This window comes from Vipera berus (genome assembly GCF_964194415.1).
Source record: "Vipera berus genome assembly, chromosome: 1".
Lineage (NCBI taxonomy): Eukaryota > Metazoa > Chordata > Lepidosauria > Squamata > Viperidae > Vipera > Vipera berus.
This window is the reverse complement of record NC_138202.1, coordinates 97578177-97597542: the sequence shown is the minus strand read 5'-3', so window position 1 is coordinate 97597542 and position 19366 is coordinate 97578177. Positions and strand designations below refer to the sequence as shown.

The window sequence follows — 19366 nt, the reverse complement described above, 5'->3', positions numbered from 1 at the left end:
ACCCCTTTCCTCTAATGAAAGACAGTGGCATGTTGTTTTTTCCATTGATCACCTATCCAAATAAAGACTGAGAGTTCTTAGCATTTTTTAAGATAAGCCCAGGTTGGTGAGTTGCTCCCCAACCCTCTATTTCTTTTCTTTCTATTGACCCAAGATTCTAGGGCATCCCCAAGGATCCACCTACCTTTTAATATGAGAAATAAACTCAATTTAATTGGGATTTATACCCCAACTTTCTATTCACAGTTTTACATCCAAGAATGCTGCAAGGCACAACGTATTTCTGTAGTCATTCTGTGTCCAACCAAAGGGCCTCTGAAAGCAGAAACCTAAGGAACCCCAAAAAATCCTATAGAAAAAGGCAGAGCGCACCAGCTACCTCCAAGTACTTGAGTTCAGCAGCTCTTCTAAATGAAGAGTGTCTAAAGCAGGGGTAGGCAACCTTGGCTCTTTTATGACTCGTGGACTTCAACTCCCAGAATTCCTGAGCCAGCCATGCTGAGGAGAAAGGGAAGAGGTTTCCATGCTGAGCCATGCTGGCTCAGGAATTCTGGGAGTCGAAGTCCACAAGTCATAAAAGAGCCAAGGTTGCCTACCCCTGGTCTAAAGCATCAACGGGCAAGCTGAGCTTTTCTTGGTGGCCCAGAGAGTCTTCTCTGATCAATCTTGCTGAAAATATAATTTTTCATCTTATTAAGGAACGGAATAGTAAAACTGGAGGGGAAGGTCTACCCTAAACCTATGAACCCCATTGTCCAAGATCAAGGGGGGGAGGGGAAACTAAGGGACTCCCTTTCAATCACTGTCCCGCGCCCGGCAGTCCTCGGGGCTACCTCGGGGCCGCCCCTCCCCTGCCACCCAATGGGCGCCGACCTCTGCTATCACCCTAGCCCAGGGGTAGGCAACCTTGGCTCTTTTATGACTCGTGGACTTCAACTCCCAGAATTCCTGAGCCAGCATGGCTGGCTCAGGAATTCTGGTAGTTGAAGTCCACGAGTCATAAAAGAGCCAAGGTTGCCTACCCGCGCCCTAGCCTTTGCAGAACAGGTACGCAGCCTGGAGAAAGCCAGAGCAGGTGTTGCAATAGCGGGCGCCGAGCCAAGCCAGCGGCGCCCTTTTGTCCTCTGGAGCAGCCGAAGCAGCGAGAAGCTTGAGGCCGTGGGAAGGCGCGGCGAGAGCTCCAGAAGCGGGGAAGAGAGGAACCTGCGAAGCTACTTCGGCTTTTTCGCCCTCCGTTCTTGCCTGCGGAGGAACTGCTGCCATGGAGCCGATCAGCTGGGTAAGCGACACCGAAGCCCCCTGGCTGGCAAGAATGGAATAGAATAACAAGAAGGGACCTTGGAGGTCTTCTAGTCCAACACCCCTCCCCGCCCCCTGCTCAGGCAGTTCCAGGAAGGCAGATTCTGCAGGATCCAATCTGGGTTGCTCGCCGGGATTCGAGGTCTTGTCTTCCAAGCTTTCTAATCCGAAAGCTCGGAAGACAAAATCTCTGGTCCCGGTGACCGACCCAGATTGGACCCTGCAACATTATCCTGGACCTGGGACATTCGCCTTATATTCGTAAGGCACATTGTAGCTGCCTTTTTGGAGACGTTTCCTTACAAATGCGGTGTCACAGCGTAGGGCGGGCTTCTGCTCATTGGATAGGCAGTCCGGTTAATACTTTAAATCTGGATTCCCACAACAAGCAGAGATTTTTGACTTCAAAGCCTAAGGGACCCCTCTTAATCAAAGAAATTATATGTTTGAAGGCAGGGTGGGTGGGTGGTGGCTTATGGTTACCAGCATTAACACTTCCATTTGTGGTAATTTATTCCTTTATCTATTGTCTGATGATCTGAAGTAATGCTGTAGATTTATTTTTATTTTTTCCCAGCTTGGACACAAATCTAAAAAGTTGGCACAAGAAGTGGTAGTGAAAAAGTACAACTCATATATGCTCCACCTCTGAAAAGCTGCAACTTGAACTAACTTGTTCATATAGCCGTGCATGTCGGCATTAAGACAAGTTTCACATTTCTTAGGTGGGAAAGTGATAAATGGAGGTTAGAGAAATGCCTTTTCATTATCCAGAATCACATATAGTTAATGAATTCTGCCCTTGTCTTTAATAAACCGAAAGCTTAAATTTTCCTTAGTCATAAAGCAGACTGTATAACTTTTAGACAAGTTGCTCCTTCTCTGGGTCCTTGGTCTTTTTGGTGGGCACATTTTGGATTTTGAGAGCAAGTCACCAAACTTCCATGTGTCAGATGAACAAAAGCCTGGGCCAAACACTCCAACACTGGAAGTTTTTAAGAAGAGACTGGACAACCATTTGTCTGAAATGGTTGGGTTCCCTGCCTGAGCAGGGGGTTGGACTAGAAGACCTCCAAGGTCCCTTCCAATTATTATTATTATTATTATTATTATTATTATTATTATTATTATTATTATTATTATTATTATTATTATTATTATTATTATTATTATTATTATTATTATTATTATTTCATTTTCTAAGATTGATTCTGGGTGCACTCAGGCATCATGGAAATTCAGGTAGTCCTCAACTTACAAGAGTTCATTTAGTAACCGTTCAAAGTTACAACAGTGCTGAAAAAAGTGACTTATGACTGTTTTCACACGACCATTGCAGCATCCCCCCCCCCATGGTCACATGATCAAAATTCAGATGTTTGGCAACTGGTTCTTACGTATGACGGTTGCAATGTCCTGGGGTCATGGGATCAGCTTTTGAGACATTCCGACAAGCAAAGTCAATGGGGAAGACAGATTCACTTAACAGCTGTGTTACTAATTGAACAACTGCAGTGATTCACTTAGCAACTGGTGATGACCTATAAAACCCTAAATGGCTTGGGTCCGGGATATCTGAGGGAACACCTGCTGCCGGCATCAAGTTCCCTTCGTCCTGTGCGCTCCCACAGGGAGGGCCTTCTCAGGGTGCCGCCGGCAAAGGATTGCCGGCTGGCAACACCCAGGGGGAGGGCCTTCTCTGTGGGCGCACCTGCCCTCTGGAACCAGCTGCCCATGGAGCTTAGGACTGCCCCTGATTTTCGTTCGTTCCACCGGGACCTGAAGACCTGGCTCTTTGAGCTTTCCGGCCAGGACTGAGGATTTTTTAAAAAAATTTTTAACTTATTGTAATTGGGATTTTAATCAGAGTTATAGGGGTTTTAGATTTTAATTAAGGAAAATTTAATCTATTTTAATTGGTATTAATTTTTGTATTGTAATGTTGTTTTAATTGCCTGTGAACCGCCCTGGGTCCTACGGGAGAATGGCGGTATATAAGTTTAATAAATATAAATATAAATATAACTGTGGCAAGAAAAGTCATAAAATGGGATAAAACTCACTTAAATGTTTCACTTAGCAGCATACATTTTGGGCTCAACTGTGGTCGTAACTTGAGGACTACCGATACTGCTTATTCTTGAAACTGGTGCTTTGCTTTACAGCATGATAGCTTCCCATATATTTTTTCTAAAGTCTTTAAAATGTTAAATGGGGTTAGGGAATTCTGCTATGTTCTGGATTGTGACATTGTCTCTGGATGCCACATGCAGGATCGAGGTTTGGTCAATAGATTTAAAGCTGATCAATTTGATGATAATCTGACTGAGAAGAGAGTACATCTTTGCAGTGGAGTTTTCATTCTTTTTGCATACCTGTGCTTCCCCCCCCCCATCTTTTAGGACATTTCTGTTTTGATTGCTGTGGCTGCAATTGTACCATCTATGCTATTTCTGCTTTATAAAATAATTGGATCTCAGAGGAAGAAAGATCCAGTGACCTTGCAGGATCCAAATATCAAATATCCATTGTCTTTGATGGAGAAAGAGGTGAGCTGTCATTTCTTTCTTTCTTTCTTTCTTTCTTTCTTTCTTTCTTTCTTTCTTTCTTTCTTTCTTTCTTTCTTTCTCTCTCTCTCTCTCTCTCTCTCTCTCTCTCTCTCTTTCTTTCTTTCTTTCTTTCTTTCTTTCTTTCTTCCTTTCCTTCCTCCCTCCCTCCCTCCCTCCCTCCCTCCCTCTCTCTCTCTCTCTGTCTCTTTCTTTCTTTCTTTTTCTTTCTTCCCTTCCTTCCTCCCTCCCTCCCTCCCTCCCTCCCTCCCTCCCTCCCTCCCTGTCTGTCTGTCTGTCTCTCTCTCTCTCTCTCTCTCTCTCTCTTTCTTTCTTTCTTTCTTTCTTTCTTTCTTTTTTGGCTTGAATGTATGAAAATGCCAGATAAAACTCTTGACAGCAATGTGCCAAGTTGGAGATCTATATTTTAAATGAGAGATTGCAGGGGTTGGATTCGAGCCTTTGGCACAGAAAGCATGTGCACTGAAAAGATTGTGTCTGTTCAGAAACATTAAGATTTGAGCATGCGATATTGACTTACATCTATTTTCTCATGTTTGGAAGGCCATAAATGTGCCAAGTTATTTTGAAATTTTGCCCTTGGGATATTGCATAATGTTCAGTAACAGCAGTTCTGATATACTGAAGCAGCAACAGAGTAGATACCGCTTGAAATTCTAATCCAGCGTGTACAAGATTTTCCCAACCCACAACTGGGTATGTTGTATATTCAGTTCTGTGCGGTTGTGCAGTGATCTAATAGAGGCATAAAAAGAAAGAAAAAGAAATATTCCAAGGAATTAAAACTTAAATGATTATGGGGCCCACAGTGCATAAAGTATGCTACCTGGTGGGCCGCATTCATGTCCATAGAAATATTAAAAACTGAATTGAAACTGCATGTTTTATATGAAATATATAAGGTACATTATTCAGTGTACTCAACGTCATATTCCTGGTGTGGCAACCAACCATGTTTCTCATCGATTGGCAACCATATTATCCAAACTGGGACACTTTGAGAGAGATAGGGGGACATTAAAAAATAATAAACACATATTAAAATTACATAAATCTTCTGAATGTTTTTAATTTTCCTGTGTTTCCCACTGACCTCACTGTCTATCCCTATAGCACCTCAAGGGAATTACAGCTGTGGTTCTTCACTGATAGGCAAACTATCTGATTCAAGGGAAGTGAAATGAGAAGACACACAAGCCAATGTGTTGAGGGAAAAGCAAAGGCAGCCTTCTTCCCTGCTGCACAGCTTGTGAGGCTCAGACTTCACTTTTACACCCACCCACCCCCCAGTGCCTGCTTATACGGCATCAGTTTCTCTCACACAGGGTTGCAGTGTTGGCTTTCTCTGTGGGGGAAGAGTAACGTGCTATTCACTATGGGAGAGAATCCAGCAATGCCAGGGAAAAAACATGGGAAATGGGTGCCTGGAGCTTGAAAATCTGGGACAAATGATAAACCCAGGAGGCATGGTCACCCTATTGAGATGCTGGCTGCCAGGCATGGCCAGATGCACACAGTGGGGATGGGAGGAGAAGCTGAGGCAGTAGTGTCTTATGGGTGAGGCTGCCATAGGCCAAACCAAAAAACTCTCAGTGGGCCAGATATGGCCACAAGCTGAATGTTTGAGATCTCCGAATGAACCAATGTCCAAAGATCTTGTACGTTCTCTGCCTTGTTATGGCTAGGTCACTTTTGGTATCCTCAGTTCCCCCTTATCATTTATGGTGCCTCCCCCCTTTTTCCTCAGCTGTATATTTTAGCACATGGAAAGTGAGGCTTGTCATGATGAAAAGGTCTTAAATTATTTTTGTGATGCTTTATTGCTCAATGTTTTTCACCTGATTGCTTTTCCCCAGGATATCAGCCATGACACCAGGAGATTTCGATTTGCACTTCCATCACCGAAACACATATTGGGCTTGCCTGTAGGTAAGCATAGCCTTATTCTTCATCACTTCCTGATGCAGAGTCCCAACATCTTTGAAAAGCCCTTCTCTGAAACTTGTTTGATACGGAAGCTGGTTTTTTTTAGCACTGCACAAAATCTTTTGTTAGTTATCTCCTTGAAATCATAAGTGATTTTAATGTTGAGATGTTGAATAAATACTATAGTATGCAAAGACTCTTAGAGATAACAGTCTGTTTTCAACAGCATTGGTCAGCATTATAAGTGAATAGTGTTCACTGGATCCAAAGGACTGAAAATTAATTCACAGTCTGTATCAAACTGAGTAGCAAAGTTACTTCCAAGTAAGTAGTTACGCTTACTAAGTTACACTTACTATTTCATTCAACAACTCTCTTAAATGGATGCTGATGGGTTAAGACATACTTAGGCTGGAACTTGTTCACATTGTAGGGGAAGCAGTCAAAATGCAGTCATGGCAAACTTTCCTGGATAAATCCAATGGACAAGAGTTGACTTTATTTTTAACTAATTGTGTTGCAGAAGAGGTTATCTATCAGTTCTGGGAAATATGGGTGGAAACCATCCAGTTGTGAGGCATCCAGCTGTGTGCACATGTTCTTTTCTCTTCTTACGGCTCTGCCACCCACCTTCTTTGAGGGACGTACCTTACCCTGTCCTTTTTACAGGAAACTATATGATGCCCAGACATCTATCCATTCCCTGATAGATGATTTGCTTAACTAGAGCAGTGTTTTTCAACCACTGTTCCGCGGCACACTAGTGTGCCGTGAGATGTTGCCTGGTGTGCCGTGGGAAAAATTGAAAAGTAATTATAAAATACTTTCTTTGTGTTTATTTGATTCCTATTCAAGAGAATTACTTTATATATAGTCAATATAGGCACAGAGTTAAATTTTTTAACATTTTCTAATGGTGGAGTGCCTCGTGATTTTTTTCATGAAACAAGTGTGCCTTTGCCCAAAAAAGGTTGAAAAACACTGAACTAGAGTTTCACACAGGCTGACTTGCCTTATTATTAAAGTTCTTTTATTGCAGGTGTTTATATACTGTCCTTTAATATATCATAATGGGGATTGCAAAATAAAATGAGAAAGTAAAACACAGAGGCCATAGAAGTAAACTACAGCCGAAAGGTGGCATATACAGTATTTAAAACTCATCTCTCATTGAACACCGGGGAGAATAAAATATTTCAGTTTTAAATAGTGGTCAGTCATGGTTTTTCCAAGCCAGGTGTGACTCATGGATGGTGAAGACATAGATGACAAGGAATTATTAAACTAGAAACAGGTTAGGAAACTAGGCAGATATTTTAGCATAAAAGATAGGTCTCCAATGAGGTAGAATTCTAGCACTGTACTGTGATCTCTTAACTTTTGGAAAAGGCAGAAACTACTCAAAATAGGTTGGAATTTAACTGTTGATTGCAGCTGCATCTGTATTTTATTTCAACAGGCATGCTGTCTGCTGCAATCCTTTTAATATAGTCATTAACCTCTTTAAGATGTATCTGCCAAACAAATGCCTTAAGAGAGGTGGTCAAGTTATGCGAAGAAAAGAGTTAATCCCCTGTCCTGAACACTAAAGTTCAGGCTGCCATAGTTAATTAACACATGCTCATAACTTCAGTCATGCAGTTAATGTCATGTTTTGTTTGGTGGCCTTCTACTTTTTCACAAGCTTGAATGATGACACTCCACACCTTTGCAGGATCTTCAGTTCACGGGGATTTGTATATTTCCAGTTATTATTTTCTTATCAGCTAGTTGGAACTTACTTCTTCCACTCCCACCCAGCATTTTTATGTTTATCTTTACAACTATAGGAGGTTCTCCTTCTTTCTTAACTAGGTATATAAGAATTGACATTTCTCTCTGGGGATGAGAAGAATTGTGTTCCCAACCAATTTTGCAGATGTTATCCAGTTTGAAAAGGGATCCCAAATCATTTGCTTTCTTCTTTAATGCCATAATAATAAACTTTGGAACTATAACTATTTTTCTCTAGGCCAACATGTATACCTCTCTGCCAAAGTCAGTGATAACCTTGTGATTCGGGCTTATACACCAGTTTCTAGTGATGAAGTGAAAGGATATGTTGATTTAGTAATAAAGGTAGGTTTAAACGGTTTTGACCAGGTAAATTAGTCTGTTTTGGTTGCTATGTTTCTCAAATAAATTGGTCCCTAATAGTCAAGTTACATAAGTCAAATTAGAATAGAATAGAGCAGGAAGGGACCTTGGAAGTCTTCTACGCCAGCCCCCTGCTCAAGCAGGAGAGCCTATACCATTTCAGATAAGTGACTGTCCAGTCTCTTCTTAAAAACCTCCAGTGATGAAGCCCCTATAACTTCTGGAGACAAGCTGTTCCACTGGTTAATTGTTCTCACTATTAGGAGGTTTCTCCTTAATTCCAGGTTGCTTCTCTCTTTGGTCAGTTTCCAACCATTGTTTCTTGTCTTGCCCTCTGGTGCTTTAGAGAATAGTTTGACCCTCACTTCTTCTTTGCAGCTGTTAAAAACAGACAATATACCACATTTGATATCTAGAAATTATCTTTGAATATATGGTTGGAATACTGTGCACAATTATTTTAGAGATAAAGCACTGAGACCGAGAAGAAGAATGAGTAAATGATGAAAAATCTACTTCTCTATAGCTTATTTAATTTTCTTACTTTTCTCAGCAAAACCAATGTACCTACTTACTATAGGTGCTTCTAAAACATCTGAGGAGTCCTGATTTGAATTTCTTGTTCATAGTAAAAGTAAAAAGTCTTAATGGATATTGACATACCAGGGTATCAAAAGATAGAATGTGATATAAATTTAAAACAGTTTTTTTAAACCAAGTATTTTATGTCTAATTTGAGATAAAGACCCAGAGTGAATAGTTCTTCTTGACCATACTATGTTTGGTTCTGCCTGTATGTATAATGAAGAAATAATATCATCCAGAGCTTAGTAAGCAACGTATTCAAAATTACTCTGAAGTGATGTTGATCATGGTTTTGGGTTTATTCATTTTTATTTACCATGTTAATGTTGCTTCCTTGAGGCACGCATTCTCTTAAGACCTCACAAAACATATCTAACATTAAAACCCGCTACAGTATAAAACAGTTATACTTAAAACAGGTTATAAATAAAGAAGCTCAGCCTAGAGTACATGTTCTTCAAAAGGTTAATTAAAAAGTTCTTTCCCCATTGTGAAAAGATCATTAATGTGTCTTCAGATGAATTTCTCTGGGGAAACTGTTCTATAACTGAAAAGGCCTTCTCATTAGAGCTTTCCCTACTTGCTATATGAAGAGAGGACACTATAGAGAAGGAATTCTAAAGATCCAGCTTATATTTAAGATGGTATTTAAGGCAACTCGCTCCCAAACAATTTGGAGTCTAAAACAAGTACATAAATAGGGCCACTAAATACCTGGTAAAATACATAATTGAGGGTGAAGGTTTGTTCTCTGAGCTTGTGGGTTGGTTCCAAACGTTTTCTTACCAGGATAGGTAACATCTTCAGCAGAGTTTAGGGGATATAATTAAATACTTCATAATTGGCCAAAAATAACAGTCTAGGTTAATACTCTTGTAACTTTATTGAGGATAAAATTATTTGCCCCTAGCAGTGCAGTGGATTTGTTTTATAGAGCGTAAACAGGAGAAATGTGGCTTTTTCTGGCTTCTAATTCATGATTTATATAATAGTACAAAATAGAATGATCTTTTCCAATACAGACCACTGTCAGTTATTGCATGTGTGTGTATTCTTTCTAGGTTTACCACAAAAATGTTCACCCAAAATTTCCTGAAGGTGGAAAGATGTCCCAGTACTTAGATGCCATGAAGATTGGTGACACCATGGATTTCAGAGGGCCTAATGGGCTTCTGGTTTATAAAGGATCAGGTACTATTTCATTGTCAAGTCCCAAGAAGTTTATAATTATGAATAGGTTTAATCAACTGCTTTTGAAGAAATAAAATGAGAGATGAGAGAGATGAGAGATATTTATTTTTTATTTTATTTATTAAGTTTTGAAACTACCCATCTCTCTACAGAGAGACTCTGGGCGGATAATATAGCATGTCACAAGTTAAACAAACCTTAGATCTTTTGCCCGTGCAATCAATTTTAAGTTGTTTGTGTGTGCTTCGTAGCCACTTGACCTACAATAATTTGGGGATATTTTACAGATAGCATCTCCAACTTTAGCATACTTTTTCCCTCTCCTCTCCTGCTGTTAATGAATATCACATTATTCATGTGGTTGAATATAATTCATTAAATAGGCAGGGGTCCCCAATCTGTGGGCTGTGGTCCACTAGCGGGCTGGGCCTATTGGCCTCCAGGCCGCATGAGTGGCTGGCCAGTGCTTGTGTCTGCACGTGCGTGCACAGCCCCACTTGCAGGAGCATTGCAAGCATTGCAAGTGTTCGCGGCCCCACATGTATAAACATTACCACGAGCGTCACGGGCATTCACGGGTCCACTCATACAAGCGTTGTCACAGGCACCCACTTATGCAAGCAGTGGGTGTTGCTGCATGAGCACACATGCACACATGCATTTTTTGTTGTTGTTAGTTGCGAAGTCGTGTCCGACCCATCGCGACCCTATGGACAATGTTCCTCCAGGCCTTCCTGTCCTCTACCATCTTCTGGAGTCCATCTAAGCTCACGCCTACTGCTTCAATGACTCCATCCAGCCACCTCATTCTCTGTCGTCCCCTTCTTCTATTGCCCTCAATCTTTCCCAGCATTAGGCTCTTCTCCAGTGAGTCCTTCCTTCTCATTAGGTGGCCAAAGTATTTGAGTTTTAGCTTCAGGATCTGGCCTTCTAAAGAGCAGTCAGGGTTGATCTCCTCTAGGACTGACCGGTTTGATCGCCTTGCAGTCCAAGGAACTCGCAGGAGTCTTCTCCAGCACCATAGTTCAAAGGCTTCAATTCTTTGGCGCTCAGCCTTTCTTATGGTCCAGCTTTCACTGCCATACATTGCAACTGGGAAGACCATAGCCTTGACTATACGCACTTTTGTTGACAGGGTGATGTCTCTGCTTTTTAGTGTGCTGTCTAAATTTGCCATGGCTTTCCTCCCAAGGAGCAAGCGTCTTTTAATTTCTTGGCTACAGTCCCCATCTGCAGTGATCTTGGAGCCCAGGAAAATAAAATCTGTCACTACCTCCATTTCTTCCCCATCTATTTGCCAGGAATTGAGAGGGCCAGATGCCATGATCTTGGTTTTCTTAATGTTTAGTTTCAACCCAAGTTTTGCACTCTCCTTCTTCACCCGCAACACGAGGCTCTTTAGTTCTTCTTCACTTTCTGCCATTAGAGTGGTATCATCTGCATATCTTAGGTTGTTGATATTTCTTCCGGCAATCTTAATTCCAACTTTTGATTCATCTAGCCCTGCCTTTCTCATGATGTGCTCTGCATATAAGTTAAATAGGCAGGGCGACAGTATACAGCCTTGCCGGACTCCTTTCCCAATTTTGAACCAATCAGTGGTTCCGTGTCCAGTTCTCACTGTTGCTTCTTGACCCGCATATAGGTTTCTCAAGAGACAAATAAGATGGTCTGGTACTCCCATCTCTTTAAGAACTTGCCACAGTTTGTTATGATCCACACAATCAAAGGCTTTAGCATAGTCAATGAAGCAGAAGTAGATGTTTTTCTGGAACTCCCTAGCTTTCTCCATGATCCAGCGTATGTTGGCAATTTGATCTCTAGTTCCTCTGCCTCTTCGAAATCCTGCCTGTACTTCTGGTAGTTCTCGATCCACATACTGCTGAAGTCTAGCTTGTAGGATTTTAAGCATGACTTTACTAGCATGGGAAATGAGTGCAATGGTGCGATAGTTTGAACATTCTTTGGCACTGCCTTTCTTTGGAATTGGAATGTAAACTGATCTTTTCCAATCCTGTGGCCACTGTTGAGTTTTCCAAATTTGCTGGCAAATTGAGTGTAGCACTTTTACTGCACTGTCTTTTAAGATTTTGAATAGCTCAGCTGGAATACTGTCACCTCCACTAGCTTTGTTGTTGCTCAGCTTTTCTAAGGCCCACTTCACTTCACATTCTAGGATGTCTGGCTCGAGGTCAGTGACCACCTCATTGTGATTATCAGGGACGTTAAGCTCATTCTTGTATAGTTCTTCTGTGTAATTTTGCCACCTCTTCTTAATCTCTTCTGCCTCTGTTAGGTCCCTGCCATTTTGGTCCTTTATCATGCCCATTTTTGCATTAAACGTTCCCTTCATCTCTCCAATTTTCTTGAAAAGATCTCTGGTCCTCCCTATTCTATTGTTTTCTTCTATTTCTTTGCACTGTTCATTTAAGAAGGCATTCTTATCTCTTCTAGCTATTCTCTGGAATTCTGCATTCAATTGGGCATATCTATGTTTTTCTCCCTTTCCTTTCGCTTCCCTCCTTTCCTCAGCTATTTGCAAAGCTTCCTCAGACAGCCATTTTGCTTTCTTGCATTTCTTTTTCTTTGGGATGGTTTTGGTTGCTACCTGTTGTACAATGTCACGAACCTCTGTCCATAGTTCTTCAGGCACTCTGTCTATCAGATCTAATTCCTTAAATCTATTTGTCACCTCTACTGTATATTCAACAGGGATATGATTTAATTCATACCTGAGTGGCCTAGTGCTTTTCCCTACTTTCTTCAGTTTAAGCCTAAACTTTGCAAGGAGAAGCTCATGGTCTGAGCCACAGTCAGCTCCTGGTCTTGTTTTTACTGACTGTATAGAGCTTCTCCATCTTTGGCTGCAGAGCATATAGTCAATCTGATTTCTGTGTTGACCGTCTGGTGATGTCCATGTGTAGAGCCGTCTCTTGGGTTGTTGGAAAAGAGTGTTTGCTATGACCATCGTATTATCTTGACAAAATTCTATCAGCCTGTGCCCTGCTTCATTTTGTACTCCAAGGCCAAAGTTGCCTGTTATTCCGGTTATCTTTTGGCTTCCTACTTTAGCATTCCAATCCCCCATGATGATAAGGACATCATTTTTTGGTGTTAGTTCTATAAGGTGCTGTAGGGCTTCGTAGAACCGGTCAATTTCATCCTCTTCAGCACCGGTGGTTGGGGCATAGACTTGGACTACTGTGATATTAAATGGTTTGCCTTGGATTCGAACTGAGATCATTCTGTCATTTTGAGGATTGTATCCCAGTATTGCTTTTCCTACTCTTTTATTGACTATGAAGGCTACTCCATTTCTTCTGAGGGATTCTTGTCCGCAGTAGTATACCTGATGGTCATCTGAATTAAATTCACCCATTCCTGTCCATTTTAGTTCGCTGATACCTAAGATGTCGATGTTCAGTCTTATCATCTCTTGTTTGACCACGTCCAACTTGCCTTGATTCATGGATCTTACATTCCAGGTTCCTATGGAGAAAAAATCTTTACAGCATCGGACTTTCCTTTCACCACCAGACACATCCACAGCTGAGCGTCCTTTCGGCTTTGGCCCAGTCGCTTCATTCTTTCTGGCGCTACTAGTACTAGCCCTCTGCTCTTCCTCAGTAGCATATTGGACGCCTTCCGACCTGAGGGGCTCATCTTCCAGCGTCATATCGTTTTGCCTTTTGGTACTGTCCATAGGGTTTTCATGGCAAAGATACTGGAGTGGGTTGCCATTTCCTTCTCCAGTGGATCACGTTTTGTCAGAACTCTCGGCTATGACCTGTCCGTCTTGGGTGGCCCTGCACGGCATAGCTCATAGCTTCATTGAATTACGCAAGCCCCTTCGCCACGACAAGGCAGTAATCCATGAAGGGGACATGCATTTATCCCCCCCCAGAAAATCATCCCTTCTTTCCCTCCTCCCTCCCTTTGGGCCGCCAACCCCGAAGGTTTGGGGAAGTCTGGAATATGGCATTCAACAAATACCACATTATTCTGTTTATTTCTTTGTATCCTATCTGTTGTTTTTACAAATAACTCAAGGTGGCAAACATTTCCAACACATCTTCCTCCTCCAATTTTTTTCACAACGACCCTGTGAGGTGGGTTGGGCTGAGACCCAGCTGGCTTTTGTGGGTAAGGGTGGACTTGAACTCATGGTCTCCTGCTTTCTAGCCTGGTGCCTTAACTACTAGACTAAACTGGTTGTCTTATTTATAACAAATAGAATTCCCTTTCTGTTACACTAAATATAATTTGGTAATAACTCCTGGGAGTCTCTGGTCAAACTATTGGATCTGAGCTGAATGTAACCAACCATTAGATGGTAGCAAATATTTACAGAATCCTAGCAAATACTTACCGAATATTATAACTCTGTTATAATGGTAGCAAATACTTACAGAACATCTGTGCCACCATCTAAAGATGTTCATATTGTAGCAGATTGAATAGCATGGTTCCAAAGGTCACAAGAAAACCTCCAGGAGCCGTAAACTGCTCTGGAGACTCAGATTGTACACTTGTGGATTAATATTTAGCTTTGTATGAGCTCAGGCAATTATGGGTTATTCAGCAAGCTAGTTTCAAATACCGGTATATATCAAGCTTAACTCTGATATATGAGAGGGAAGGCCTTTAGCACTGTACAGGTTTTCACACTTAGAAATTGATATAATATTGCAGATTTAATATACAGTAATGTATATAGCCATGATTCAGAGCTTTGCACTGGTCCAATTTTGTTGGAATTGACGCTTGTAATTTTACACAGGTAAATTTGCTATCAAATTGGATAAAAAGTCTGAAGCAAAGATGAAGTTTGTTAAGCATCTTGGGATGATTGCTGGGGGAACAGGTAGGTATTCCTTGTTTTGGGAATAGGGAGGCTTGAATAAATTAAAAAAAGCCATATACTTCCTGATTATGATGTATGCTGTAAAAGGAACTTCGTCAAATTAATATTTATTATTGTCCCCTCTATTGCAAAAGAGTAAGCACAGAAGACCTGACCAAGGCTTAGCATGGAACAGAAGATATGTCATATCTGATGCACAACTTAATTTACTTCTAAAAATGTTTGAGTACTTACCCTTGTCTAAATAATTGCTTAATAAGCTAACTCTGTACTCAGTTTGAAGCGCTGATTATGACATAAAGTCCTAGTCAATTTGACACTTTGGCTTTTGAAAAGCCACATTTTTATTATGAGCCTAGGCATTTTTGAAATCTTTTAAGATTCTTCTCTACTGATCCTCTTTTATAGTTAAGTATAATTTAATGTTCTGTCATTACCCATGAACCTGTGGCTCAGAAACTGAATGTAAAATTAAATAGTGTGAGACTATTTAATATAATTTAATATATTAAATTTAATATAAAAGGAGGAGAAAAAAAGATATCCTCTTAGACAAAGTATTAAATAACAATATTCTTGAATCTCGGGAATGACTGTTTTATCTATCATTTCTCTCTCTTTCTCTCTTTTCTTATCTTGGAAATTTTGGAGAATTATATTACCTTCACTGAGTATTAAAAAAGCACACATTTGTTCTATTTTGTATGCCTTTCATGCTCAGACAAATGTCCACCTAGTTTTATAGTTGACAAGGATAGGAATAAGAACCCAACGTTATGGTTCTACTTTTGGGCTATGGAAAAAATATTACTTCATTCTGAACCTTGGCTTTGATTTGACAGGAATTACTCCAATGCTTCAGCTGATCCGCCATATCACAAAGGACCCTACCGATAAAACAAAATGTTATCTCCTTTTTGCTAATCAGGTTGGTTGACTTACGTTTTGTTTGCCTTTCCGTTTTTGTGAAATCACTATAAAAGCAACAGCGACCAGCAGTTGCTTGGACATCCACATCATCCTCCCGAATACATATCAAAAAGTTTCTTCATTGCTCTTCCTTTGGTGAAAATTAAACATTTTTTTCTGGTTCCATGAAAAGCTGGATGCTGCTGATTTCAAACAGAGGTATTTATTTTTATTTTTATTTTAATTTCATTTATATCCTGCCCTTCTCCGAAGACTCAGGGCGGCTTACAAGCTTAGCAGTAGCCTTCATTCTATGTATATGCCTGCTTATTAGGGCTTTCATACACCCCCCAAGCGTCATTATTACAAAGTCAGCTTAATTGCCCCCAACAATCTGGGTCCTCATTTTACCTACCTCGGAAGGATGGAAGGCTGAGTGAACCTTGAGCCTGGTGGGATGCGAACCTGCACTAATTGCAGGCAGCTGGTGTTACTTAAGGAGGCATTAGCCCACTGCTCCACCAAGGTAGGTGGGAGGATGGTGAGGTAGCCAGGAAGAACTATAGTTTGAGTAGCCTCCTCATCTTCTTATATACCTCCTGTGTAAGACTGATATATGCCCAGTCAGGTGATGACAGATTAATTCTGCATGCCCCATGGGTTCATTGGAAAGGGATTATACTTAGCACATTCTTATTATTAAGCCCAATGCTAAATTGCATATTTAATTAATAGAACCAGCATAAGATGTTGTGCCAGATGTATAGGAAATCCCTGGTGGTATTGATAGTTTTCTGATTCCACAGAATTGCTAACATCTAATTCTAACCACATTGCCCACAACGCAAGCTACTCTACTTGAGAATAACTCACTTCTAGGAAGGTTGAATAGATTGCCTTCCACAGCAAAGAGAATTGATGAATACAGGGAAGCTGCAAAACAATATATAAAATAAGAATCCTAGATCAAAAGGTAAACTAATACTAACAATGGACTCTGTATCAACCTGAATGTTCAACTCTGAATGGATACTTGACTTTTGATTGGCAGACGGAACACGATATATTACTGAAACCAGAACTTGAAGATGTAGCTGCAAACCACTCAGACCAATTTAAATTGTGGTATACTTTGGACAGACCACCTCATGGTAAGTTGATGTTGCTCAAAGGCTAAGTGAACTCTTCTATACAGAACAGTTTAAGATAACACATTTGTTACTCGTCCCAGCTTCTGCCCACCTAGCAGTTCGAAAGCACGTAAAAATGCAAGTAGAAAAATAGGGACCACTCCGGTGGGAAGGTAACAGCGTTCCGTGCGCCTTTGGCGTCTAGTCATGCCGGCCACATGACCACGGAGACGTCCTCGGACAAACGCTGGCTCTTCGGCTATGAAACGGAGATGAGCACCGGCCCCTAGAGTCGGAAACGACTAGCACGCATGTGCGGGGGAACCTTTACCTTTACCTTTATACTTTGGACAGACCACCTCATGGTAAGTTGATGTTGCTCAAAGGCTAAGTGAACTCTTCTATACAGAACAGTTTAAGATAACACATTTATCTCTATCGCAATCATATGGGACGTTTGCCTTGCTATGATGCACCACTTTTACCAAAGTAGAGTTTGAATGTTTCACACATTGCCTTTCCGGACTGAAATTATTACCATTATTCCAAGCACCTTTCCACTGTGATTTGAGCAGTACAATATCAGATATTGTCTTTATAGAAAATTACTTGAGAAGTATATAGTTACTGTGCTGTGTTTCTAAGCAATGGATTACCTATCACAGTTAGCGACACATGTTTTTTAACACGGGAAGGTGAAGAGTAGCATGAAAATTCATAATGCAGTCTTTCCACCTGTAGTAATAACAGTAATTAAGCAATTATGTTTGTGCAAGTCAACAACAAATTTGTTAGATTTTTACCCTGCCTTTATTACTTTATACATAACTCAAGGTGGTGAATATACATAATAGTCCTTCCTCCTCCTATTTTACCCACAAAAACAACAACCCTGTGAGGCAGGTTGGGTTGAGAGAGTGATTGGCCCAAAGTCACCTAGCTGGCTTTCATGCCTAAGACCTATAACTTGAAATCTGGTTTCTAGCCTGGCATTTTAACCAGTGGATAAGCTGATCTTAGTTAAGGTTATGATTCTATCTCTGAAGGAGAGGTATACAATCTTGGCCATGTGTGTTTGCAGGGTATCTCCAGATGTTGCTATCCAAGTATCAATATGGTTTGAGGAAATTATTAAATATAAAGAGAATGATCGTGTTACTATGAAATATAACATTCAAATTTAATGAAATCAAGCTTAGTTAGATTTCTTTGAAAGGGAGAAGCCATGAGAACACCATGAGTGTGTGCAGTACTATCTTCTGCCCAGACATTGCCATAAAGCTTCTCTTTCCTTTTTGTTGCAGGATGGAAGTATAGCACTGGCTTTGTTACTGCAAACATGATAAAGGACCATCTTCCTCCCCCCTCTGGGGACACTTTGATTCTGATGTGTGGACCTCCACCCATGATTCAATTTGCCTGTCAGCCCAATCTTGAATTGCTGGGATATGCAAAAGAGAGCACATTTGCTTATTGAACTTGAATGTAATTCACTTAGCAGATGTCATAGGTACTATGGTTACGCAAAACATTTGAAGGTGCACATTGCAGAGTGGGTTGATGTAAGCAAAATTTTCCTCCTTGAAGCAACCATGACTTGTAGGAGTGTCCCTACAGCTACCTTGAAGAATTTTCCCAAACGTGTAATTCTGCAACTGCTTTGGTTGGCTGGCAATCCCAGAGAAGTGTTGTCTGTGCAAGAATACTGTAATGGAATGCACACCTGGAAAAGCAGTGGATGGGTGGAAGGGACTTGTGGCAACATAGAGCTTTTCCAGAGAGAGGCCCAGAGTAAAAGGCTGCACAGCTCCAAGCTGTGTGTGGGGGTGGGGGTGGGTGGGAAGAGGTTCAGGGTAGACACAGTCTAGAATCTCTCAGGATGTATCTAGTAAATTAGGTTACAATTTTAGTCTGGCCAGATTCTATTAACTGTAAGCAAATGAAGCAATGAACTCAGTTGCATGTTGCGGTATCATCTCTAGGCCTGTGCCTGACAAACACACATTACAGAGGGGAAAGACTTCACAGGACCTGTGCTGATCCTTCAAAAGAGGACTCTTATCTCATACTTTCTAATGCCTTGCCTAGCCTTAATAAAGTTTTATAAAGCTTTTTTTGTTTCACGTGAATGAAATGCTGATACATTTTGTCAGTGCTTTTTTTTGTAAAAGAAAAAGGTGCCGGAACTCACACGTCATACAACACGTCTTGCTTACCCTACAAGGTTCCATCCAAAAAAGGTGCCGGAACTCCGTTCTAGGCATTCTATGACAAAAAAGCCCTGCATTTTGTGGACTTTGAATTTCCATATGATTTTATGTCAATTTTTATTAGTGTATAAAGCATGAACCGCTTTTGAAACAAAGTTGGTTAGGAATTAATTGCAATGGGACAGTGGTAAGGAGCCCGTGGCTTCTTGTAAGATCTGTAGTCCATTTTTTTTGCAGTTGTTGGATCTTCTTCTGGCTACTGTTGCTGAAGCTGACTTCAGTTTTTCACCAATGTAAAAACTATGACATGCAGTTTTTCAAACATACAATTAAAAAGATTTAATTCAAGTATGGCCAAAATAAATCCAATTGGGGTTTTGCTGGGCTTAAATAGCTAATTTATATTCAGAGTTGCTTCCCCAAATATTGACTCCAGATGAACTGGATGAAACCATTAGCACACCAAGGCATCCCTAGAGAGAAAGAATGCTCCTCACCTTCTTTATTGACGAAGTTTTTTTTTGGGCAGTCTCTGACTGAAGAGAAGCA

General features: G+C 40.8%; 1 protein-coding gene across 1 annotated transcript; it reads left to right on the top strand.

Annotated features, from left to right (window-relative positions):
• Positions 1–1155: 1155 nt before the first annotated feature.
• Positions 1156–18415, top strand: CYB5R2 (cytochrome b5 reductase 2). Its single transcript, XM_081314821.1, has 9 exons — positions 1156–1279; positions 3702–3848; positions 5723–5795; positions 7804–7910; positions 9575–9704; positions 14485–14568; positions 15411–15496; positions 16529–16628; positions 17912–18415. Exons 1-9 carry the CDS (start codon positions 1262–1264, stop codon positions 18082–18084), a joined length of 918 nt encoding a protein of 305 aa, XP_081170947.1. The 5' UTR covers positions 1156–1261; the 3' UTR covers positions 18085–18415.
• Positions 18416–19366: the final 951 nt, after the last annotated feature.